Below are 27,730 nucleotides of genomic sequence, written 5' to 3' on the forward strand. Positions count from 1 at the left end.
ACAAAAAGTAAACATTGTACTGTATATTGTACCTAGCAGTTAACTAAGGTTAGATTTAAAAATTAGTAATACTAGCCGAATGGGTCTGCTGACCTCCCCCTTAATGTATGCAGGGCAGGATACAATCATGAGGTAAGTGAAAGTCATTGAGCGGCCATAGAAGAATGGTGGTAGGCTAGGGTATTCAATTTGTCCATAACTCTCATGGTACTTTTTGGTACTACTAACTGGTTGAGAAACATCACTGATCCTAAAGACAGCATGCATAGTAACTATATCCCAGTACCTCTGGGGCATTTGCACCCACAAGTTTAGTAGGATTAATGTAATAAAAGTGTTTCTATTTAAAGTAGTTCTGTTACATAGGAACAGTATTATGGTGTGCATTTCCTTTGTTGTCCCTCTTAAAATGCGTGAATAAGTTGACAAATGGACGTTACCCTTCCCCCTTATCAATGGAGTGTGTAGCTACAACTCCTGACACTGTTGTCACTATCTGGTAGTGGTATGTTCACACTACGAGTGTGGCCTGCTCGGACAGAGTTAGTCTGCACTAGGATTGTGTGGTTGTTGCCGTCCCTATAGACAGCAATGTATTCCATGTGGATTCTGCCTACATAAAGACCATACTGCGGCAGAAAGTCTTCTTCTAAAAGTCTGTGATGTACACTGCAGCAGAATCCCATTGATGGCAATAAAATTCTGCTGCATTGGAATTTCCAAGTGGAGTTTCTAAGCAGAATTATTCTTGGAAAATCTGTAATGTGAACCTGGCCTAAGGGCCCTATTATACTGAGTGATTATTGGCCAAACAGGCCGATGTCACTCTGTTTGCTTGTTCATCGGCTGATCACTGGCCCTATTACACACTCATTCTTTGGCTGATCGGTTTATTTTGACTTCTTAAAAAAAATCTTCGCTTGTCTACTGCATCCCTCCCTTTGTACTAGGGGATGTGAGTCTGCTGAGTGACAGCAGCAAAGGAAGCATTATCCAGGAATAGAAAAACAGCACCACACCTGTCATCAGGTTGTGTGTGGTATGGCAGCTCAGTTCCATTGCTGTGAATAAAGCTAATTTGTAATACCACACACAACCTTGTGCTGTTTTTGGAAGAAATTAGCTTTTGTTTTCCTATTCCTGGATAACCCTCTTAACTATTTTACAATTTCAAAAGTTTTATTGCTCTCAAATTGTGTTTACAAATTGTCTTCCATCTTTATTCCTTTGCACAGTTGAATCATTCAACCTCTGTTTTGTGCTGACCTCCTTTGAATGTTGTAATTTCTGAACTTGTCTGACTAGTGGACTGGTAAAAATTTATACATAGTAAACCAGCATGTCCCCTATTCACTTGAGAGTGGTAGAAAATCTGTCAAATAGCTTGAAATACATTTTTGGTGTTGTAACAAATGTTCACAGAGCTTTATGTCATATAACTGGCTTTTGCAATATTACTTTTACTGCAGAATCACAAAGCAACACAGCCATTTCATTTTTTTCTACTTTTTTTTTTTTTTTTTTTTAAAGCTGGACCATTTTAGGGATAATACATGTTCTTATGGTTTTCAACATTTTATCAGTGTTACTGTTTAATGTGTTTAAATGGAGAAGCATATGGATGTATACTGTATATATTATTTTTATTACTGATTTCCCAGGTGGTATTAACATTAGTGTAATAAAGTTAAAAAAGTTAAAAATGAAAAGTTATGCTACCATTTGTATTTGGAGGGCAGGAATGTTACTTGTGTCACATTACTGATGGGATAATGAAGTGAAGGAAAAATGTTTAATCTATATGTTTAATCTATATTTATTCATGTAATTGGTATTTTATAATACACAATTTATTTATTGTTTATCCATAATATTGTTTCTTGTTCTTTTGATAAATTATTAAGCCATAAATGCATAACCCGCATTTTCTCAATCCCAAAGTATTGGATTATTCTTTTTCCTTATGGCAGGTGTTAGGGAATTGTCAGGCATGCACATTGCTGAACAATCCTTCCAATATCTGATTGTATAGACATTTCCAGACTCACGCTGGTCACACAATTTATGATACTGTTGGTTAGGTTGCTTTTTATTATTAGTTGTACGCCATGAGTTGTATGATGGGTTTCTCTTTTAATAAATCAGTTGCAATATTAGCTCAACATTTGGTCGTAAAACACCTTAGAAATTTATACTGTAAATGTTTCATTCATATTTATTGAAATTAAACGTATGTATAACAATAGAAAAAAAGTTAAAACTTTTTAAAACCTGTTCTTCATTTCTGTTCATTCTACGTCTTTTACCATATTTCCCTACCTAGTATTACTTAGTACTTATTAAGCACAGTAAAGTCTATAGTGCTTTAATTTCCTGACACTACTTACCCATTACCCCCACCAACAAACAACCTAGCAGTGTAGAAGGAGAATGAGAGCCTGGTGTGACTTCCCTGTGAAATATGTAGTGCTGAGCGCAGCACAGGATAAGGACATCATTACACTTTCATGACAGATAAGCTTGCACTGTTCAAGTGTAAACTCATTTGTCTTTTTTTGACCTTTAAATAGTACTGTACTATTGTGCCGGATTTAAATCAATAATTTTGTCAAAACAAAATATACAACAGTCTACTGGAATCCTGGAAGGGAAGGAGGGCAAATCTATTTTCCTATTTTTCTGGATTGCTTGTTTCCCTCTCATTATAATATAAAACAGGTGCTACTTGTGTTAACTATTTCAGGATGGTTACATAGCCTGTACATGTATTTACATTAGCACAGATTGTGAGGTTTTACGATTTCTAGACATTACTTATTTACCATGGTTAGACCAAGCAATAACATCTATTAATTTACTTACCTTCTGCTGGCCTCCAATGCTTCGGGTATCGCTGCTCTGGTCCAAGGTGCTATCCTCTTTCTGGTGGCAGGGGTCACCAGGAAGAGGTTCGCTTGCTGTGGCAGGACTTCTCCAGCCAGTGATTCACTGAGCTGCACTGTGACACATCGACCCCCGTAGTATCACATCAGGGACTGGAGCAGTGATACCTGAGATATCGGGGGTAGCATGGGAGGTACTGCTTAGAAGCTGTAGACATAGATCAGCAGACTTTTAACTAAGACCTATTGTAAAGTTACTTTATTTTTTATTTTTTTCAGGTGGGTACATTGGAATAATAAAAAGTTGGTTGGTAGTGTGGATGCTCTGATTAACAGTAAGTACTGGTCATCATTCTCTATGATCGGACAAAGATAATAGAATCTAAAAATGTTTGTCATTTTAGGCCTTCAATCTCACTTATTACTGCTTCAAAAAACCTGCACAAACATACTTGTTTGTGAATCTCTATTTAAATATAATGCATCAACACTATTTACTGTACTTTCAGTTTTGGATGTAATTTGGTGCAGAAATTTGCATGAGTAAGTTAAAGGAGTTTTCTGACTATCCGCAGTCACCATATGGGCCTAAGTTAGATAACTGAGGATCCTTATGCTGGGAACCCCACTTCTACAGTTGCCCACTTCCTCCTTGCCATGATGAGCATGGTTATACTGGTGAGAAAGAAGTGTATTGCCCAATGATTAAACAACCATCACCTCTCCTGTCACTAGGTGTTAATTGTTGTTAGTGGGAAATCCCCTTTTTAAAATTTACTAGAACACGTAGATCTAAAATCTTTCTTCTTATGAAGGATAGCGAGCTGGGATTGTTGGCATACTTGACTCTAACTAACTGAGGTATGTTTCCGGTGGAGAACCCTTGAAATCATGAAAAACTCTTGGTACAAAAAAATATTGTAGTTTGTGACATCTCTATAGATCCCTGCCGCTTCATATGGCATTAGTATGCCTTGCAAATAGGTAAAGCAAAGCCTCTCCAAGCTGTGAGCAGGTTAAACACAAGAGCACTTACCATATAGCAGCATAATGAGTTCCTTTCTGCTTAGCATGGATCCCAGTGATATACAACTTGCAATTAAGCATGGCTTGGTGATCCGGTGATTAATGTCGAAACGACTCCTAAAGGAGCTGCACAGACCTCCTCGTCACATACTTCATGCTGTTTACAGCTGGGTCCCTATTAACAGTAAGATTCAAAGGGCCATTTACAATTCAGTAACCTTTATGACGGCGAACTCTTCAATCAGCATTTTATTTCTTTTGTAACACTTTAGTCATCTACAAATGTCAGAGTGAAATAGAAATATGAAATATTTAGGAACGTCAGGTAGAAGGTGGTTGAAAGGTTAACCCACTCGCTGCTGTAACAAATAGGGTTAAAAGCATGTTTGTGCAGGTCTTTTTTTTTTTTTTTTTGTTACAAACATCCCTGCTGGATGTTTGTTTTGTATTCTTGGTTCTCTATGGCTAACAGTTAAAATGGCTGATTTCATAGAAGCTTTGCTTCCTTTCACCCAGTGATAAGCACTTTCTATTGTTAGCACTAGTTGTTTGCTAGGATAGCAATATGGAGATCTCTTGATTATCACTTCCAGACATAAAACTGTTAAGTGCTATGTACATTATGTTACCATCACTTTGGGAAATCATTAAATAGACCTTTGCATGCAAACTGTTTGTAACAAGTTATATTTAGTGTTTTGGTTTTATAGTGTATGTGCATTTTAATTATGGTTAATTACTTATTTCTCAGAATAAGTTATAATTACAAAAAGTGTAAGTCATAGTAGGGCTGGGCGGTATACCGGTTCATACCGAATACTGAAATTTTTTACCAATACAGCAATACCGGTTTGGCCCCTCCTCCTCGGGAATGAATGAATGAATCAGCCCAGCACTGCGCTGTCCCCATCGGGGAACTAATGATATGTTGCCTGCGAGCGCTGTTCTGCCCCCCCCCCCAATTAATTATCAGCCCAGCGCTGTCCCCATCGGGGTAAATACTCACATGCCACCCGCAAGCACTGCCCTCCTCGTCCTCCTGTCTGTTGCGGCCGCCGGCACTGACACTCTATACCAGTGGTCTTCAACCTGCGGACCTCAAGATGTTGCAAAACTACAACTCTCAGCATGCATGCTGGGAGTTGTAGTTTTGCAACATCTGGAGGTCTGCAGGTTGAAGACCACTGCTCTATACTGTGCGGTATCCCTATACTGTGCGCTATCCCTATGCTGTATCCCTATGCCCGGGCTGCAAAAAATAAACAAAATAAACTTTATCTTACCTCCCGTTAGTCCGGTACCGGCCTCATCTGCTTCTTTGGGACGGGAAGGTCGGACAGCCGTCAGCCTATCACCGACCGCAGCGATGTTCTGCCTCGGCCCATGATAGGCTGAGCCCACTGTCATGTAAGAAACCGGCCAGAGCTCCTTACATGACTAGGCTCAGCCTATCAGCGGCCGAGGTGGAACATCGCTGCGGCCGATGATAGGCTGATTGCTGTCCGACTTTCCCGTCCCCAGCATAAGGCCGACGTCGGAACATGCGTTAGTTTATTTTATTTACCTTTTGCAGCCCGGGCATAGGGATACAGTATAGAGTGTCAGCGGTGGCGGCCGTAACAAACAGGAGGACGAGGAGGGCAGTGCTTGCGGGTGGCATGTGAGTATTTTCCCCGATGGGGGCAGCGCTTGGCTGATAATTAATTGTGGGGGGGGGGGGGGGCGAGGGCAGAACAGCGCAGCGCTGAGCTGATAATTAACTGGGGAGGGGGGAGGAGGAGAAAATACCGTTAAATACAGTGGAACTGCCAAAAGAATACCGTGATACACACATTTGGTCATACCGTCCAGCCCTAACTCATAGTGTTTCCTCCAGCTACCAGTCCCACCTAGATCAGCTGATTGCTAGGACTTCTTGCATTTTAAGGAATGGTGAGCCACTGTGGTATTGCCACTATAATAAATATTACTAGGATATACCATCACTAGCTGATAGGTGAAAGTCCAACTGCCAGGACCCCTACAGTCCTCAGAAAAAAAGGTCTACAGCACTGGTTGGCTGCTACGGCTCTTCTGCATAGCAATACCCCCAACAACTTTTCGTGCAGGGAACTACAACGGAGCTCTATTCACTTGTTAAAAACTGGTTGGTGGGGGTCCCAAGGACTGATCTGAATTTCTGGCATAACAATATGTCATAACATTCTAGGATTTCATTACACCTTTAATAAAATATATTGGTTATGTCTACATTTCCAGTAAAGCAAAACACTCACTCCATTTATGACTATAATGTCACATGTAGGCAAAGTTGCTGTGGCCTATACTATCAAGCTGCTGTACCACTTCCTACTTGTTGTTACCAGTGAACTCACTGATACTCCAAAAAGATTTGTCTCAAGTTAAAGTTAGCAATCTTTCTGATTAAGACATGTAGCCTAGTATAATATTAAACCAACCAGCAAGAGTCCTGGCATGGTTTAATCTTATTACATGTGAGAGTTGCATACTGATATTACCAGTAAGATTAATTTCCTTCCATAGTATCCTAGTCTGCCAACCCAGTCAAGCTCAGAGCTAAATGAAGTTCTCTGCACATATATGAAGAGGGGGAAAAACAGGAAATGACCAGTTGTAGGCAGTCACAGCATTACTGCTGTGACTGTATTACTTTCCCCAAATCAAGCCTATGAGATTGAGAAAAGCCATCATTCTACTGTGGATGGCAAGAGAAATGGATGGATAGCATGGAAGCATTTAAGAAAGTTGTCTACTACAATGACAAATGCCCTCAATCCCCTCATATATGATGTATTTGGTATCTCTGATCAGTTCTGTGGTTTTTCAGCTTTTATATAGAATTTTTATTTAATGTGTATATTTTGTACTTTTTGCCACTATTGACATATATCTAGATAACTCAAATGAACAGTCTGAACATATGGATTAAAATATTAACTTATGTAAAAATTATAGCATTTTGATAACGTGAATATATTTTGAAATTAATCTCGCATAAATGTTCACAAATCCCTGTAATATCCACAATGGCACTCCTTAAGTACCCTATATTTGTACTAAAACCAATTTATTCAGGTTGCTGTGTCTTGTACATTCTTCTATATTTTAGCAAAATATCTTTTCTTTTCCATACATGCCATTCCATTTTTTGACCTTTTAACATGACACCTTTGTGTAAGACCTTGGTTCTATCATACATGCCTCAGTCATCCCAAAAAGATCAGCATCTTCATGGCCTTCCACTTTTGGTTTGTAGCATTTTCACTCAAGATCAAGAGCGATGAGCCAGAGGTTTCAGGCTGAATCTCTGAGCAAAGGGCCGACGTGACACGGGTTATTATTTATTTGTCATCTCGAATGTAATAAGCTGTAGATACAGCACCGGCAGACCTTGATTTATTACGCTGTCGGCAGCAAGCAATGCCGCAACTGGTGTACCATGCAAAATGGATACGGAAGTGTCAGCCATGTCTATCTATCATGAGTGAGGCTTTCTCTCTCCCTCTCCCCTTCCTCCCCCGCCTCTCTCTCTGTCAGACTCATAACACATTCTCACTTCATGCCAGAATACATAAACAATCTTTCATTATTTTGATGCATTTTTTCCGTATTTGTTCTTTACAGAACATAAACTTCAAATTTATGTCTTTTTCCACAGTGATATTCACATACTTTGGTTAGATAGATAAATGGAGTTATGGATTGATGGATATATACCGAATATTTAAAGTTTACCATCACACGGCTTTTTGTTTCACTTTGAATATCATTTTGCTTCACACAGTGATTTCTGAAATTACATTTTATTTAAGTCCTTCATTACATGTTTCATAGATTTACGGAAATATTCTCATAACGTTAATACGAGCTAGTGGTAATTTGTTTTGAAAGCCATATACAGGTTTGTGCTGGGACTTTCTCGTGTATACTAGTGCTTGATGTTCATCCTCATGGATTGCAATATACTGTAGATTGGTAATAGAAAATATTTTAAAAAAAAATCTTATTATTATTACACTGTTTTTATGATGTAGTTATATAACACCTTCAAAGATGCCCACATATTAGGGCAATATCCCAACACCCTGTACATAATATAAAGTGTATATGGACCCCATCCCCGATGGCAGATGTTTGGAAAGTGAGGATTGGGCATGTTGGCTTTCAACATGCCCAATCCTTTCTTTCTGCAGGGAGATTAGTTGCTGCCAAACATTACCACCAGTGGATTGTCTACCTCTCCTCTTTGTAATAAACATTTTGGTTTGGTCAAGCTGAGTGTCCACTTTTTTGGTGCATTTTAGGGGATAAGAAAGACAGCTCTCAAAGATATGGTCAACATTAGTGTTTTTGGCAATTATTCTTGCATGGTTGACTTCATTTTATTCTGTTCATATGAAATATATGTTCCTGAATCACTACATTTCTAAATACAAACTGCAAGGAGTGAAGAGGTTAAAGACTTATTATCCCTTAGCCTTCTTTTATGTATTTATTGGGATTTGAGCACAACAGTGTAAAAGCAATGATGGGAAGCAGGTTGTTTTGCACTAAGCAGCTGTTTATCTAACTTGTGCTTATATTTATTACCATTGTATCACAGAAGCCTTGATGAGAAATGTATCTTAAGCTGCTCTGTTTTGGCTGAGAAGTTTTATCTGGCAGTAGAAAATAAAGATGGTGTCCTATTTATAAAATTGTCTTTCACTTTTGTTGCATTCCTTTGATCATACATACACAGGTTTAATGGAATACACTAATGTCCAGAGTAAGGCCTAATTTGAATGCGCACGACACAGGAAATCTTATTGCAGTTTTTGAAATCCCTGAGTCAGGCACTGTCCCCTCAGGCACTGCATTTGGCATAACAGAGTGAATCAGATTTTCCCAGTGTTCCTTTAAATAATTGTATTTATCTAGCCATCATGCTATTTGTATTGTGTTAGCAAAGGTAAACAAAAAATAAGTAATGTATTATTGATAGGTGTTGTATGGTGTTGTATGTGTCCCTTTTCTCTGAAATGTAGAGTGTATATTTACTGTTAAAGTAAAGGTAGCTATACAAATTAGATGGTTGAACAGTCTTTGAACAATCATCTGGCGAATGATTGTTTGTTATATGGGGAACACCAGCTTCTTATTGTCTGATCTCTTCATTCACATGAATGTTGAAAAAAAGTTGAAAATTTAATATTTGAGTTGTGCTGCCAGACCAGTTGTTAACACTTTTTTTTTTTAAACAGCATGCTTTACTGCTTACTCTTCCTGATTGATACTCTCTTTCTGTGTCTCCATTCTGTAAATGTTACAAGTGGTAAGTTGTCCTCAGCTTGCCCCATATGACCACAAGTCTTCTGGACCTGTAGACAGGGCTGGCGATAGGATTGTGCAGTCTGTGCCATCACTAAGCTGCCCCTGATGAAGAGAGCTTTTCAGACTTCACAGCACTTGCGGTTTATAACTACCACAAATCCTTCTGGTGGTTGTAAATTTATTAAAATGATACTTAGACACTGTATGTTTATTTGCACACTCTTTGGCAACACACTGTATAGGCTAGAGGGTACGAATAGAAGATACTGCACAGGAAACCGTTCAGCGTAAGGCAGGTCCTGTCTAGCGAGAGAGTACACATGCTCAAATAAAAAAGACTGACAAAGAGGCAAGAGGATGGGGTAGCAGTTACATGTACTTCCAACCTACTGTCCAGCCCTCAGAGGATGGGGGAGCATTTACATGCATTTCCAATCTAACATCCACCCCCAGTTGACAGATTGATGGGCCAATTCATGTGTGTGTTTGTCTACGTGGTCAAAAAGGCCATAGTGCCTGCTGGAGTGCACTGGTCCAAATATATAATCATCTGCATGGAAGTGCGGGTAGCAGGGTTGCACTTATGTAATACAATTGAAGATGCTAAAGAAAATAGATTTTACAAAACACTATTATAACTATTATGGTTATGATCATTATTATTGATGATTATTATTTTTATTCAGTGTTTCTTTAAAGATTCCTGTTCATATGCTGTTACATCTATCAGATAACATTTTGTCCAGAGATGTGTGCACACTTCATACAATATATTCTTTACATTTTCGCCATATTTGCAAAATATCTACATTTTTATTCCAGTTTTAGAATTAGGGAAGCCATGCTTATTCTTATCCTGATTAAAATGCATTGCCTTAAACAGGCAGATTTTATAATATTTTTTTTCTGTTTTCACAGTAAACTCTTCTGAAAATGTATAGTCTTTTTTTTTCTGACTAATATCTGTGCCTCTATAATAGTAACCTAAAATCTTTTTGGAATATTCTCTCCAGCAGCCACTGGCTCCCTGTTCTCTTCATTCCCTTGACATCTCCCACTATGTCCCAGGCGCGTACCTCCCTTTTAATTTACAGCTTAATTTCTCTCCTAATTCAGAAGATTGATGCCGGAAGGCTATTTGCCGAATTATGGAAATGTCACTACGTTTTATTGTTGTAATAAAGGGATTCCTATATATCACTTGCTCTATGGGGATTCCAGGCTTTTTGCATACATTTTCCTAGCAACGGATGCTGGCTAAAAGTGCCAGCACTTATATTCTTAACAGGAGGTACAAAGGATGGGAGGGGGATTCAGGATCAACATGACTTCCCCGGAGAGGAGGCCTTCATTTGTGAGCATATGGATGCAGATTAAACCATAGAGTAAAATACCTTACAATTCTTTGCCTAAACAGTGAGATTATATGTAGTCCAATAAATTATTGTAAGCTATATTAAAATTGGTTATGTCTTACTTTTTCATTTTAGCGATCATGCATCAAGTGTAAATACAACCGAAAATAGTGTATGTGTTGCTCATCCTATATACATAAGTATTTCGCGGTTCTTTGTTACAGATACCTGATATGTGACCCATTGTATTTTACTATACACTTAATAGAAAAAAATTGTATATACAGATGTATCAACAACTAATCTCAGTCGCACCAGCACAGCATCTTTTGCACAGTACACAGCGCTACACAGTTTGTGGCTTTTTTGAGGCCCCAAGCCTCAAAAAAGCCACATTTTTAAGGCTTGGGGCCTCTTGGTACCCATCTCTTCCCAATACCCCTAATGGCAATGCTACTAGGGTAATATGGGGAGAAAGAATAGTGTTAGTGCTTCATCAGGGTTGTAGGACAAAACCTGGCACCTCTTCTGCTGTTTGCCCAGGAAACCCCATGGCATTAAGCAGAAGTATAGTAGGTAAGCCAGCAGTGGTTACCATCTCTGGCAACATGGGTTCCCTGAGATGAGTACAGTGCTGAGTTGAGGTGCTGAGTTGAGGTCCCAGCAGTTACTTTTAAATGAATAGGTAATACATTATTTTACCTGGAATAAAAAGAAATTTTTAAGCGAGTTAGCAATCACCAGACAGCCATGGAAAAAGGGTGGAATAGTGAGTACTGAATCATTACTGTGAGGACCAAGGAAGTTTAAAAAAGCATTATAGCTCCTACAATAGGTATGACATCTAACTTACAGGGGCAGGGGCGCATGTGATTGACAATGCTTGAATGGTTGTTCCAGGTGGGGGGTGGCTATGATGTGAGTGGGTAGATAGCATTACTTCAGTAAATCCCTTTTACCCTGGTATCCACCCACCCACTGCAGCATAGCCATGCCCCCCACTGAAGACCATGTGACTTATGAGATATTGTCTTTTGCCACATTTAATGCTGGGGTAGGTCAGAGACAATAGTAAAACAAAAAGGCTTGCACTGCATCACTTCCAGGTGTGGGTCTTGTGATTTAAAATGGAATAAAGTGGCACACAGAAGTAATAGAAGCATATTATGCAGTAATTTAACTTGGCATCATGTGCGAAACGGCCAAAGGAAATAAAAATCCTAAAATACCCCTTTAATGTAAGAGAAATAAAATCTCTCAGAGATTATCTGTACACTCACACCCTTTCTCACAGTTACTTGCTAACCAGGTGTCATGACTCCTAAATTAGGCACCATAGTGTAAATGTGTCCCTTTTATTACTACATAAAATATTAGAATGATGTTTTTTTATTTATTTCTATTATGTCATCAGCAGGGTGAATATTGTGGTACTGAAAACATCCATATCTACCTACCATGGCCTATAAATTACTGTCTGATAGTGACAGCCACAAGTTCTCTATGTAATGCACAGCATGAAGCATTTATTAAAGTGAGCTGTGTTTTAGCAGTAATGGGTTAACAGTCTCCTACAAAGTAATCAATAGCTGTGATCTATTGCTAGACCTGCCAATACATTAATGGCTCCGTCCTGTGTTTGAAGGCGCCATTAATCATGGTGGTGCCACAGTGCTTAGCAGGCATCCATGCAAACCAGCCCTTAGAGTCAGGGAGGGGGAGAGGAAAGGAACGACCTGAAGCAATTAACGTCCAGGCATACTGCAGCTCGAGGGCCTGATGACTTTTACATACTGAAATAGTAAGCGAGGCCCCAATGGTAAATCAATAAAACAATAAGACAAACTATTTTAATAACATGGAGGCACCCAGTTCATCACCGCTCTTCCTTTATTTATGGAGGCTTTTGTGAATATAAATAAATACTTACTTAGCAGCTAACAGCAGGGCTTCAGTCTAAGGGCTCAGAATACAGGAAAATTATTCTCAATATATACCAGCTCAAGAATATATATTTCTCCATTTTATGTAGAGACAAGACATTGGAATGTGAGAGCTTTATAAAACTTCCGTCTGCATACAATTCATTTTAATTGTTTGTTCTTCTGTATTATAATAAAATGCTATATTTACTGTGGGTCTATGGGATTCTGCATTTCTGGTCTTCTGCTTATTGCCCTTTGTTATTTTTTTCCACAGAAATTTTGAAATTAAAACAATCGAAAAACCATACAGTGTATTTTCAAAATGGTGCCACTGAAATATTTATGCTACATTTCTTTTTCTGCCAAAGTCATTTAATACAATTATAGTCAAGATAAATTAAAAATGTAATGACTTAATTGCACTACCTTTTTCATGTGCTGCTTGTATGTTAGGGATTTCATTCTAGCACAGATTCCAGTCTACAATGATATTTTTGTTTGTCAAATACGATATCTAGGGAATAGTGACATTTTCTGTTGTGGTTTCTGTCACGTGCACTGTCATTGGGGGTTTGTGTGGATTCATATGCAGTATAAATTTTCTAGTTGTGCATAGAAGCCCTTGGTTCTGGCTCATACATTGGAATCCTCTTTATTATGCCCATATACCCTGATGGGGTTGCTCCGCACCCTGACAAAAGGAGGCGCTAACATGAAAATTTCCCAAGTAGTAGTAAATAGAATTGTGTTGGACTCTCAGAAAGTTATTTCCAATTTACAACTTTATTCAGGATAATAGAACATGGGAGACATCAGGCTTCTTTATGTATAAGATATATGGAATTATTTCAGCATGGAATTTAGATTTTTGACTTTTTATCAGATGTTTTGTGTTCAGAATTAGAGATGAGCGAACTTTTGAAAAATTTGATTTGGCTGATTCGCCGAATTTTTTGAAAAAATTTGTTTAGATCCGAATTTATACGCGGCAAATCTATATTAAAACGGCTATTTCTGGCCTACTGAGAGCCTCAATAGGGGTGTAGAACACTTTGCTGTGTTCTAACACGCCTATGGAATGTGCTGGTGTAGTGAAATAATACTGTTATTCAGAATGACATGTAGTTTACAGGCATCACTTTTAAAATCATTCCCACGGTAGCACAATGCTAGCACAGAGCCTGGAGATGGCATCAGTATGAGGAAACCATATAGTGGCTGAATGACACAGCGTGGAGGTGTTGGCAGCATGAGGAGACCATATAGTGGCTTAATGACCCAGCGTGGAGGTTTTGGGAACATGAGGAGACCATATAGTGGCTGAATGACACAGCGTGGAGGTTTTGGCAGCATGAGGAGACCATATAGTGGCTGAATGACACAGCGTGGAGGTGTTTGCAGCATGAGACCATATAGTGGCTGAATGACACAGCTTGGATGAGGCTGAAGCATGAGCAGACCATATAGTGGCTGAATATCACATCATGGAGGTGTTGGCAGCATGAGGAGACCATATAGTGGCTGAATGACATAGCGTGGAGGTGCTGGCAGCATGAGGAGACCATATAGTGGCTGAATGACACAGCGTGGAGGTGTTGGCAGCATGAGAAGACCATATAGTTGCTGAATAACACAGCGTGGAGGTGTTGGCAGCATTAGGAGACCATATAGTGGCTGAATGACACAGCGTGGAGGTGTTGACAGCATGAGGAGACCATATAGTGTCTGAATGGCACAGCCAGGAGTTGGCAGCAACATGAGTAGACACTAGGCCTTCACAATCCCTAAGATTACAATATGAATTCTGAAATTTAAACCAAAGATTTTGGGTAGCTAGTGCTACCATAACAACATTTTTATTCCCAGGCCCAGCAGCATCAGTAAACCATATATTGCCTGAATTGCACAGCCTGGAGTTGGCTGAAGCATGAGGAGACCATATAGTGTCTGAATGGCACAGCCTGGAGTTGGCAAAAGCATAAGGAGACAATTGAAATATAAGAATTTTAAATAGAAATCTAAGATATTGAAATTGAGGATTTTGAAATGGAACTTTTAACTCCCACGTTTTAGGGCCCCGGCGTGTTGGTACAAAGGACCTAATTTAACAAGGAGTCACATGTCACATGGCAGCACAATGACAGAGCCTGGAGGTGGCATCAGTAGGAGTAGACCATATAGTGTCTGAATGGCACATCCTGGAGTTGGTTAAAGCATGAGGAGACCCCAGGGCTTCACAATCCCTAAGAAAAAAAGACAAAGTTTGAAATTTAAATTGAAGATTTTGTGTAGCTAGTGCTACCATAACAAAAATTTTTATTCCCAGGCCCAGCAGCATCAGTAAACCATATATTGGCTGAATGGCACAGCCTGGAGTTGGCAGCAGTATGACGAGACCATTGAAATTTATGATTTTTAAATTTAAGATTTTGAAATTGATATTATGGATTTTGTAATTGAAATTTCACTACTCTGCCTGACATACTTTTTGCATATATGAGGGGAGTACAATACGCTTCACTTTGCTTAAAACAGTATTTGTCTAGAACAGCAGCAGGTGTGTACTGTTGGCTGTCCTTTCACAGTATATAGAACCTTGACAGATTAACAGGTACAAAATAGTACACTACTTAGATGAAGGTATGTGGTATGCACTATGAGGGTAGAAAAATGTGCTACAATACCCTTAAAAATACTTATTTTTACCTGTGTCCCAGTTTACAAAATTCCTTTATAATCAGAATTTGTCAGAAAACCACCTGACATTCAAAAGAATAAAATGATACATAAGTTTTCTGAAGAAAATTATCCTTCATTAGATGACAATATGAGTATTGTGTGTTCATCGGAGGAACAGGAAAACATGATACAACTTAATTCTGCAACTGAAGAACCACAACAAAGAATGAACGAGTTAAAGCCTAATGGAACTGAGGAACTTCAAAATGGTAAATCTACCACCTGGGATAGTCAGTCAATTCAAACAGCCGGTGGTCAGTATCCACAGTTCCCTGTTTCTACTAGTCCTTGGCAGTATTTCTTTTATTACTGGTCGGGTATCAATATGGCAATAATGCTGGGAGAGTAACTCAAGTTACACAATCAATATATGGATACACAATCAATATATGGAGACCATATAGTGGTTAAATGACAGCCTGGAGGTGGCTGAAGCATGAGGAGACCATATAGTGTCTGAATGGCACAGCCTGGAGTTGGTGGCAGATGAGGAGACAATAGGGCCTCACAATCTCTAATAAAAGATGGATTTAGAAATTTAATTAAAGATGTATAGTACCTAGTGCTACCATAAACATATATAGGTAATGTCGTAGGCCCAACAGCATCACTAAACCATGTAGTTGCTATATGACACATACAGGAGCAGGCAGCAGCATGAGTACACAAGAGGGGTTCACAACCCCTAACATTAAAAGGTGAATGTTGAAATATCTATTGAAGATGCATGTTAGCTAGTGCTACCATCGAAAAATTTAGGCCCAGGCCCAGCAGCATCACTAAACCATATAGTTGCAGAAACTCACAGCCTGGATCAGGCAGCAGCAGTACTCATGGGGCCTAATAACCCCTAACATGAAAATGTAAATATTGAAATCTGTAAAGAAGATGTATGTTAGCTAGTGCTAACATCCAAACATTTTAGACACAGGCCCAGTAGCATCAGTAAGCCAAGTAGTTCCTGAAACACAGCCTGGATCAGGTGGCAGGATGCGTACATAAGAGGGCTTCACAACCCCTAACATTAAAAGATCAATGTTGAAATCTCTATTGAGCATGTATGTTTTCTAGTGCTACCATAAAAAAATTCTAGTTAATATCCAAGACAGTCCCAGCAGCATCAGAAAACCATATAGTGTCTGAATGGTACAGCCTGGAGGTGGCCGAAGCATAAGGAGACCCTATAGTGGCTGAATGGCACAGCCTGGAGTTGGCAGAAGCATAAAGAGACAAAATAGTGGCTGAATGAGGCAGCCTGGAGGTGGCAGCATCAGGAGTCCTGAAAGTGACCCGGTGACAGAGTGGTGCAGTGGGTGGCAATACCAGTACCCGGTGATGAAGGTGGCTGGAATGTTTGTAAATGGGGAGCATGCATCGTGCCATTTGTGCAAGTGATTCGGAGGGACTCCCTGCCTCCATCTCCACTGCATACTGCCACGGTGTTTGCGGGTCCTCTATCTCGCCTTCCTCATAACCCTCTAGCTCCTCTAGTTGATCATGCTCCTCCTCATCTGTCAGATGACTAGAAGCACTGCTCATCTCATGAACCCTAAACTGTGTTCCATTTTGCCCCTCCTCCTCCTCCAGTTCAGCCCTCACAGGGCTCATGTGGCCGTGAGATGTATGCGCAATGTCTCTATTGCCCTGACCAGCCATTGTTTCCAACACTTGTTGTAGGAAATGAAGCAGTGGAATGACGTCGTTCATCCCATAATCCTGGTGACTTACTAATAATGTGGCTTCCTCAAAGGGCCCGAGCAAACGGCAGGTGTCACGTATGAGCTGCCACTGGTTCACATTGAAGTTACACAGGAAAGTACCCCTATCCGCTTGGATTATCAAGAAATCGGTGATGGATTTTCTCTGTTCGTACAGTTGGTCCAACATATGGAGGGGGAAATTCCAACGTGTGGCAACGTCACAAATCGGAGTATGTTGGGGGATACCATTGGCTGAAGTGCATGCAAAGTTTTCTTCCCATTGTTAGGATGTCTTGCAAATGGGGGGAACACTTCAGGAACTGCTTGACAACCAGATTTAACACGTATGCCAAGCAGGGCGCATGGTTCAGCCTTCCTTGTCATAGTGCGGCCAAGATGTTCTTCCTGTTGTCGCTCACCATGGTTCTCATTTCCAGTTTTTGTGGAGTAAGCTACGCACCGATTTCTTTACGAATGACTTTTAGCAGTTCCTCCCCTGTCTGACCCTTTTCGCTAAGGCAAACAATGTGAAGAACAGCATGACACCGCCGTGCCCTGCACACATGATATGCTGAAGGGCCAGTGAGACTTGTCTAGGCAGTGGAGGCTGAGGACACGGTGGAGGATGAGGTGGCGGAGTTGCACACTGTCACAGGACCAACAGGCTGACAGCATGGAGTAGGAAGCAGTGTGACCTCTCCAAGTTGGGGTTGTGGCTGTGCAGGAACTACATTCACCCAGTGAGCCGTAAAGGACATGTATTGTCCCTGACCGTAGTTACAGCTCCAGACGTCGGTGCTGCCGTGCACTTTGGTACACACCAACAGGCTCAAGGACTGGACCCCCTTCCCTTCCACAAAATTGTGCAGGGCTGGTACTGCCTTCTTCGCAAAGAAATGACGGCTTGGCACTCTCCACCTCAGCTCGGCACAAGCCATCCGACGATCTCTGAAAGGTGCAGAGTCCACCACTTGAAAAGGGAGGGACTGCAGCACCAGCAACTTAGACAGGAGCACATTCAGCTTCTGCACCGTTGGATGAGTGGGCGCATACTTTTGTCTCTTGGACGTGGCGGATGGATTATTGTCTGAATGGCTGACTGAAAGTGGGAGGAGCAGGAACATCTGAAGCGACAGAAGGAAGGTATGACACACAGCTCCCTTCGGCTGAGGTAGTGGAGCCTTGGCTGGCTGAAAGAGGGAGCGGCGTGCCACTGGGTGATGCTGACATATCTTGCATGTGGCTATGTGAACCTCCTCCAGATGCTTGATGGAAAACTGCCACACTGCCGATTAGTTGATTTTCCCACCAACAGTCCTCACTAATTGACTGCTACTGCCGCTACTGACTGCCTGTTCCACTACCTCCCGGGAAGGTAGCCTGCCGCGAAGCAGGTGGTCTCTCCCGGGCACGTTTGGCTCCAGAATTTCCACTTCTGTCACCACACTGACTGCGAACCATGCTACCGCCTTGCTGGCTCTGCTGCTGCCTTACGGGCAACCTGCAACTCTCTTCTCCTTATGATGATGAAGCCCCTTCTCCACTCGGCTCCCAATTGCAATAGGCATCATCAACAAGTGTCTGCACGTCACTTATGTCCTCCTCAGGTTCCTCAACAGTGTCTGCTTCAGGACCCTGAACCCTGGCAACACCGCCTCCCACGTCATTCTCCTTATCCCTACTTGCCCGTCTAGCGTAGAAAGCTGCGGATGTCTCCTCCACTGCTTGGCTGGGCAGTAGCTGCTGACTATCCTCTATTCGATTGTCCTCAGTGAATAGTGGAGCTAAACCCACAGCATAAGATACTTCTGTGGGAGAGGGAACAGCATAGAACAGAGGAAATGGGAGGACAGGGTCTGCTCCTGGGCCATGCCAACTGAGGGTTGTGTCTGAGGAACCCACCGACTGTTGACTGGGGGTGTCAGATGTCATTTGTGATGAAGTGGATGACCGTGTTAACCAATCGACGACGGCAGATGGGTTGCTGGTCAAGACACGACCGCTAGCTGATAACGGGAGCTCAGGCCGTCTCGCTGCGACTCCTGCTGCCACTCGCCCCTAGTCTGCTGCGAACTCTGCCTGAAGGATTTAGGCATCTGCCACTCCTCTGTGCATGTCCTGACACTTCTCTGCCTGACATACTTAGTGCGTGTATGAGGGGAGTACAATATGTTTCACTACGCTTAAAACAGAATTTTTCTAGAACAGCAGCAGGTGTGCACTTTTGGCTGTCCTTTCACAGTATCTAGGCCCTTGGCAGATTAACAGGAACAAAATAGTACACTACTTAGATGTAGGTATGTGGTATACACTGATGAGGGCAGAAAAATGCTCTACAGTACCCTTAATAAAGTATCTGAGTACAACACCATTCGATGAGTACCTTTGTCTGTCCTTTCACAGTATGTAAGCCCTTGACAGATTAATAGGTACAAAATAGTACACTACTTAGATGTATGTATTTGGTATACACTTATGAGGGCAGAAAAATGCGTTACAATGCGCCTAAAAACTCTGTATATTTGTAAAACACCAGCCGGTGATTACTTTTGTTTGTCCTTTCACATTATGTAGACCCTTCACAGATTAAAAGGGTATTCCGGGCAAAAACATCTTATCCCCTATCGAAAGGATAGGGGATAAGATGTCTGATCGGGGGGGGGGGGTACCGCTGGGACCCCCGCGATCTCCCTGCAGCAGCCCGCATTCTATGCGTAGCTGCGTTTGAAGTTTCGGAAACCTCCGGGCTTCCGTGACGGGGACGTGACGTCACGCCCCCTCCATTCATGTCTATGGAGGGGGCATTGCGACCGTTATGCCCCCTCCCATAGAAATGAATGGAGGGGACGTGGCGTGTCACGTCCCCATCTCGGAAGCCCCGAGGTTTCCGAAACTTCAGACGCAGCTACGCATAGAATGCGGACTGCTGCAGGGAGATCATGGGGGGTCCCAGCGGCGGGCCCCCCACGATCAGACATCTTATCCCCTATCCTTTCGATAGGGGATAAGATGTTTTTCCCTGGAATACCCCTTTAATAGGTACAAAATAGTACACTACTTAGATGTACGTGTGCAGTATCCATTTATAAGGGCAGAAAGATTTGCTACAATGCGCCTAAAAACTCTATAATGTTTTTTAAAACAGCAGCCGGTGATTACTTTTGGCTGTCCTTTCACAATATGTAGGCCCTTGACAGATTAACAGGGGAAAAATAGTACACTACTTAGATGTAGGTACGTAGTGTGCACTGATGAGGGCAGAAAAATGCTCTCCAGTACACTTAATAAAGTAACTGAGTACAACACCAGCCGATGAGTACTTTTGGCTGTCCTTTCACAGTATGTAGGCCCTTGACAGATTAACAGGTACAAAATAGTACACTACTTAGATGTACGTATTGGTTACGCACTGATGAAAAAAAAAAGCTGTGTACTAAACACAAAATTGCACTCTGTCACAGACATGGAATGGACTTCTGGTTATTATACCATCTACAGACTAGTATAACCAGTAGATAATTTTTTTGTGGAACAAAGACACTGAATTGCGCTGAAAAATTATTCCTGCCTCCTCTGCTAAGGTTTATGAAGTTGATGCAGCTTGATGAAATGTATGAGGCAACAGCTATGTGCCCCTCTCTGTAATACTTTGCTGAAGAAAGTGACTGCGAGGTTAATGCCTGCAGCTGCAGTAAAAATCATTTTCAGTGAAAAAAAACAATGCTCTCCGTCCACCAGAACGCTGATGTGACTAGGAGGATGTTAAACGCTGCAGGAATGCGCTTTTCTCTGGTGTAACACACACACAGGCTATCTGTCCGATCTCTCTGCAGTATAATGAATGTAGTGGCTGGCCACAATATGGCTGCCGATTATACAGGGCTGTGACATAGGGGTGCCTGGCTGCTGATAGGCTGCATCCTGCATGTGATTCAGGGTCATACCGCCTACTTCCCTTCCCGCCTTCCCAGTGTCCCTTGCCCCATGTACTGACATGTGGATCTGCATTTTGAAATGCCCTGGAGCCTGGAACGCTGTAAAATGGAGTTTAATGAATCAATTTGCGCGATAGAATCGTGGCGATAGTCGAATTCCTTGCAAATCGAATATTTCCTGAAGTTCGTAATGAATTTGGGTTCGTCAGTTTCGATTCGCTCATCTCTATTCAGAATGCCAGGTTCGGGCTGCCGTGGTCGTGGTGTCACGCCTCCATGTCTATGGGAGGGGGCATGGTTGCCCCCTTGTCTAGGGGCGGAGTACCCCTTTAAGTTTTTAAAAAGGCCCCTCCCCCTATAAGAATAAAGATTCCCCCTATTCTCATTTTACTAATTTTAAAAAAGTAAAATAAACAGACATATTTGGTATCACCACATGTGGAAATGTCCGAACTATTAAAAGATTGAGTTAATGATCACTTATTTTGAACGGCATAAATGTAAAAAATATCAAAGTCCAAATTTGGCTATTATTGGTCACATCAAATATTCTCTACAGTACTATTAAAAACTACAGCCCAGGGCACAACAAATGAGCCCTCATACAGCCCTGAAAAAATTATAAAGTTATACTCATTTTGTTGTATGGTATTACAGTGACAGACAAGCATGTAAAGATGTGTATCATCTTAATCGTATTCACCCACAAAAAGAAGAGAACAGGTTAGTTTGCCAATTGCAAACTCCGCTCCGTGGCTAATGACAGGCGATACAGGGGCCGGAGTATCATGTAGTCACGCCCCCGCCCCCTTTTGATGTCACGCTCCACCCCCTCAATGCAAGCCTATGGGAGGGGCGGTGACAGACATCTCCCATAGGCTTACATTGAGGGGGCGGGGCCGAGACATCACGATACTCCGACCCCTGTATCGCCCGTCATCAGCCATGGAGCATTCATCGCTCCATGCAGCTGGTGAACGGGGGTGCTGCAGTAGAGATTGCAGGGGTCCCCAGTGGTGGTACCCCCGTGATCAGACATCTTATAGGATAGGGGATAAGATGTCTAGGGGAGGAGTACCCCTTTAAGGGTCGACTATTAAACAGAGGAAAATAAGGCTATCCAAATAAAGGATGAGTAAATAAATTCAGATTCTGGAGTATATTATATTCTGATACACCATTAGTTATAGAATGGCTTTAAAAGTGTCACTTAAGTGTTAATGAAAAATACATAAGCATAAATAAATTATAGTAAGCTTGGTCCTACATCCCAGAGTGGTACATAGGACAATGTATGTGGCTGAACCATAACATTATCATAATAGATGACAGTCCGTAATAGCCATGTTTATATATAATGAGTATAATATTTTCTAATACCCTGGGAAAAAGAATATGCAAAGCAGCTATATTTTTCTCAGAATACCCAGTTTAAATGTCCACTCACCAGAAATGGTGCCTACGTAAAGCGAGTATTTACCTACTTTGCGTAGGCGACAGGACTCTCATCAGCCAAACCAGACCAGACTGCTCTGTACTGATGAGGGACAACACCCTGAAATAATGTTGTCTGCAGATCTCTTCTCAGCCTATTGGCTAAGAACAAGTGTATTATCTTTTCTTATCAGGCAGTCCACTGGTAAGGATGGAGGGCTGCATGGAGGAGCTTATGTACTGGGGTGTTTTGGGGCTGGTGCCACATAACCAGCTCAACAGCTGCCCTGATATGACCTGTTTCCTTTGGGTCTAGTCATTAGGTCATTGGGTGTAGAGCCGAGGTACACCAGGGAGTGGTGACCCTGAGATGTCAAAACTCAATGGGAGGATGGGACCCAATTAGTTAAAGCACTGCACCATTACTCTTCACCTTGGCACTCACTCTTGGTATCCCTGCCCTCTGGCTAGTATTAGGGAAATTTTTATAAATTTGGCTGAATGACTGGGCAGTAACTCACTGCATCATTCACTTGTTTAATTGTATGTCCTCTTTTTTCATTGTGCCACATATGTTTTGTCTATGTTCACCTTCTCGGTGTTCCTCCTGACCGTCTAGGGGAGGTGTGTGTGTGGCCTTCTGGTTCCACACCTCCCTGAAACCCTGGGCATCTTGGCTTTGGCTGAGATGCCATCAGTATACGGTTCCTTGGCTGACACCTGGGTTAATGCCTAGGTTGATGCCAGGAACACTTGTGGTCCCTTAGTAGCTGCAGTGAAAAGGTATTTCAAACTTTGACATCGAATATATATAATCCTTTGGAAGATGGATTGTTGACAAAGTTCAATTGACCAAAATTATAATAGAGTACATGAATCAATTCCAAAAAGAAGGTCTTTCCATACAGCGCTTCTCCTCCCAGGAAAGAAGCAAGGCAGCCTTCCACAGTGTAAAATTAGTAAGTTTATTGCAACAATAGTTTTGAGCCAGTACGGGCTCAAAACTATTGTTGCAATAAACTTCCTAATTTTACACTGTGGACGGCTGCCTTGCATCTTTCCTGGGAGGAGAAGCGCTGTTTGGAAAGTCCTTCTTTTTGGAATTGATCCACGTACTCTATTACATTGCATCTAGCTGACCTTGAGACATCTGGATAGGACACCGTGGCTGCTGACCTCCAATTACCACTGCAAGTCTACATGCCTTCTGAGGTGTTGTGCCCTGAGCACAACACCATTTGGTAAGCCTCTTATTTTTTGGTGCACATTGCTTTTATCCTAAACCGCCTGCAATAGGAGTGCACCTTGTTTTTTCTTTTATATCTATTCAATTGACCAAAATGTCTTTATGTTTATGCTAATGCTGAATTAGTTATATGTATGTACATGTCTTCTCCGTATAGGAGGCTCAATTCTTGAATACCTATGTATATCGAAAATATAAGAAAACTTTCTTAGAGTGCTACATTATTTTATTTACTAATTTACAAACTATATTTGTTAGCAGAATGACTGTCAGAGAATCTCATGTTTAAATACCTTTTTTAACCATGAAAAATGTATTCAGTGAATCATTGTGATTATCGCCTAGCATTGCCTGCAATGGAATTTATTGACTTGTAACCATTCCTATAATGACCATCTGCCAAGAAATTTCCAATATTTCCAATAAATGTCCTGGCGTATGCACCAGATTTGTGTCACATTTAACTATTTTGTTACCATGGACACATAGATTATTGACAAAAATGCTTCTTTACGCTAGTATTAGAGTGGTGTCATTCACAAAAGACTTATAATTTAATGCATCTTTGAGCAAGTGTGAAACAAATGTGAATATATATCGATATAATATCCACTGTTAAAAGAACGAGATGTTAATCACAGGGATGACATCTATACATTATAGCACTTTGGTTGACTGATTGATTAGTATACATTTTTTAAGATTAGGCCTTGATTTATCAAAATATGTGTGAAAAAAAAACAAGAGATTTTTCCCACAGTGACCAATCACAGCACAGCTCGTTAGGATAGGAAAGCTGAGCTGTGATTGGTCGCTGTTAGCAAAATCTCTCCAGTTTGTTTCTCACATTTTGTTCTAGCCTACAGAGAGCCTTAATAGGGGTGTAGAACATTTTGCTTTGTCCTAACATGCATAGGAAGTGTGCTGTGTAAGTGAAATAATACTGTTATTCAGTATAACATGCAGATTACAGGCATCGCAATTAGAGTCACTGCGGCAGAGCATCTGGATGTGGCAGCACGGAGACCATATGGCGTCAAAATTTTACTTAATTTAATTTGAATTTATTTTAATTTTTTGAGTACCCATTCTGGTGAGCATTGGGCTGGTGGTTCGCCACGAGGGGAGCTACCACCTGTTCCTGCCTGTGCCTCTCTGCGCCCCCTCCCCCCCTCCCACTGTCTTACTCTTTGTGGAACTATAAATGTTTCATCTACACAGTTATGGTTCTATATGACGTAGACGACCATATGGCCTCAGTCATGAAAAGATTACATAGATTTTTTTTATTTATTTAAATTTAATATTACACTCCCAAGTGTTAATGTCCCGGGCCCTGGCATTAACTTTAAATAAATAGTGTGGTTACATAGGACCAAATCTAACAAGGAGTCACATGGCGGCACAATGACAGAGCCTTGAGGTGGCATCAATATGAGGAAACCATATAGTGCCTGAATGGCACAGCCTGGAGTTTGCGGCAGCAAAAGGAGAACATATAGTGGCTGAATGACAGAGCCTGGAAGTGGTGGCAGCATGAGGAGAACATATAGTGGCTGAATGGCACAGCCTGGTGTTGGGAGCAGATGAGGAGACCATATAGTGGCTGCATGGCACAATGTGGAGGTGGCAACAGCATGAGGAGATCATATAGTGGCTGAATGGCACAGCCTGGATTTGGCGGCAGATCAGTATACCATATAGTGGCTGAATGGCACAGCCTGGAGTTGGCAGCAGCATGAATAGAACATATAGTGGCTGAATGACACAGCTTGCAGGTAGCAGCAGCATGAGGAGACCATATAATGGCTAAATGGCACAGCCTGGAGTTGGCAGCAGCATGAATAGAACATAAAGTGGCTGAATGACACATCTTGCAGGTAGCGGCAGCATAAGGAGACCATATAGTGGCTGGATGGTACAGCCTGGAGTTGGCAGCTGCATGAATAGAACATATGGTGGCTGAATGACACAGCTTGCAGGTAGCGGCAGCATGAGGAGACCATATAGTGGCTGAATGGTACAGCCTGGAGTTGGCAGCAGCATGAATAGAACATATGGTGGCTGAATAACACAGCTTGCAGGTAGCGGCAGCATGAGGAGACCATATAGTGGCTGAATGGCACAGCCTGGAGTTGGCAGCAGCATGAATAGAACATATAGTGGCTGAATGACACAGCTTGCAGGTAGCGGCAGCATGAGGAGACCATATAGTGGCTGAATGGTACAGCCTGAGGAGATCATATAGTGGCTGAATGGCACAGCATGGAGTTGGCAGCAGATGAGGAGACCATATAGTGGCTGAATGGCACAGCCTTGAGTTGGCGGCAGTATGAAGAGAACATATAGTGGCTAAATGGCACAACCTGGAGTTGGCGGTAACATGAGTGGAACATATAGTGGCTGAATGGCACAGCCTGGAGTTGGCGGCAGCATGAGGAGAACATATAGTGGCTGAATGGGACAGCCTGCAGGTGGCAGCAGCATCAGGAGTCCTGAAAGTGACCTGGTGACAGAGTGGTGCGGTGGGTGGCAATACCAGTACCCGGTAACCAAGTTGGGTGAAAAAAGGTCTGATGCGGAGGAATGTTTGTAACTGGGGAACAGCACCTTACATCTGTTTGGCACTATCCATATTTGTGAAGTGTTGGTGTGGCACCATAGTCAATCTACTCTGATGCATCAGGCATTCTTCGTTGGAAATCCTGGCTGATCCATGCCCAATTCATCTTCACAAAGGTCAGTCTCTCCACTTTTTTCGTGGACAGACAAGTTCCCCTTGGGGTGACTATGGACCCTGCCACACTAAACACCTGCTCTGATGGCACACTACTGGCCAGGCAGGACAGCTTTTCCAGGGCAAACTCTGCTAGTTGCGGCCACAAAACAAGTTTGGCTGCCCAGAAGTCAAGCAGATCTTCAAGGTGTGTTGGCATGGGCATGCCTGCTGGTTCAGGTCCTGCTCCAGGTCTACCTGCTGCTGATGAGTTGCTTCACTATGCGGGTGAAGAAAGGTATTCATCAGCGATGGTAGACTCAGGCTGCTGCTGATGGATCTGGTACTGCTCCTGCCACCCCACCCCTCCCCAGCAGCCGTGGCAGTGGAAGGTGAGCACAGGGGGCCCCCCTGTGTCAGACCTGCGAGAGGATGGACGATGGCACCCATAGGCTTTGGCCAACTGACTACGTAGGATGTTCTGTAGTAGGTTAGTTTGTCTTCCCTCTCAGTGGATGTAATAAAGGCCCCCATTTTGTGGCAGTAGCAAGTATGCAATAAGGTGGAGAGCCAGAATTCATCCCGCTGCCGAATGGTGACAATTTGGCGGTCACTACGCAAGCAAGTGAGCATGCATCGTGCCATCTGTGCAAGTAACTCGGTAAGACTCCCTGCCTCCATCTCCATTGCATACTGCCATGGTGTGTCTGAGTAGAAAAAACGCCTATTTCGCAAAACCTAAACTGTGCTCCACTGTGCCCCTCCTCCTGTTCAGCCTCCACAGGGCTCATGTGGCCGTGAGATGTAGACGCCACGTCTCCATTGCCCTGACCAGCCATTGTTTTAAACCTGTGTTGTAAGAAATTAAGCAGTGGAATAACGTCGTTCATCCCGTAACCCAGGTGACTGACTAATAATGTGGCTTCCTCAAAGGGCCTGAGCAAATGGCAGGTATCACGTATGAGCTGCCACTGGTTGGCATTGAAGTTACACAGGGGATTTCCCCTATCCGCTTGGATCATCAAGAAATCGGTGATGGCTTTTCTCTGTTCGTATAGTCGGCCCAACATATGGAGGGTGGTACTCCAACGTGTGGCAACGTCGCTAATCAGACTATGTTGGGGGATAACGTTCTGACGCTGCAGCTCAAGGAGGGTGTGCTTTGCAGTGCACAAGTGGCTGAAGTGCATGCAAAGTTTCCTTCCCATTGTTAGGATGACTTACAAATGGGGGAACACTTCAGGAACCGCTTGACAACCAGATTGAACACATGTGCCATGCAGAGCGCATGGCTCAGCCTTCCTTGTCACAGCACAGGCAAGATGTTCTTCCCGTTGTCAGTCACCATGGTTCCCATTTCCAATTTTCATGGAGTGAGCCATTCTCTGATTTCTTTATGAATTACTTTTAGCAGTTCCTCCCTTGTGTGACTCCGTTT

General features: G+C 42.2%; 1 protein-coding gene across 4 annotated transcripts in view; it reads left to right on the forward strand.

Annotated features, from left to right (window-relative positions):
- Positions 1 to 27,730, forward strand: part of LOC130282731 (leucine-rich melanocyte differentiation-associated protein-like) — a 545,347-nt gene that overhangs the window by 421,872 nt on the left and 95,745 nt on the right. For 2 of the 4 annotated variants that reach the window (XM_056531305.1, XM_056531309.1), the window contains exon 3: positions 3,162 to 3,217. The exons of the other annotated variants lie outside the window; for them this stretch is intronic. In XM_056531305.1, coding sequence (XP_056387280.1) covers positions 3,162 to 3,217 — 56 coding nt within the window. The remainder of the gene's footprint in view (positions 1 to 3,161; positions 3,218 to 27,730) is intronic. 4 annotated transcript variants of the gene reach the window in all.

The sequence above is a fragment of the Hyla sarda genome, chromosome 7, assembly GCF_029499605.1.
Source record: "Hyla sarda isolate aHylSar1 chromosome 7, aHylSar1.hap1, whole genome shotgun sequence".
Taxonomy (NCBI): Eukaryota; Metazoa; Chordata; class Amphibia; order Anura; family Hylidae; genus Hyla; species Hyla sarda.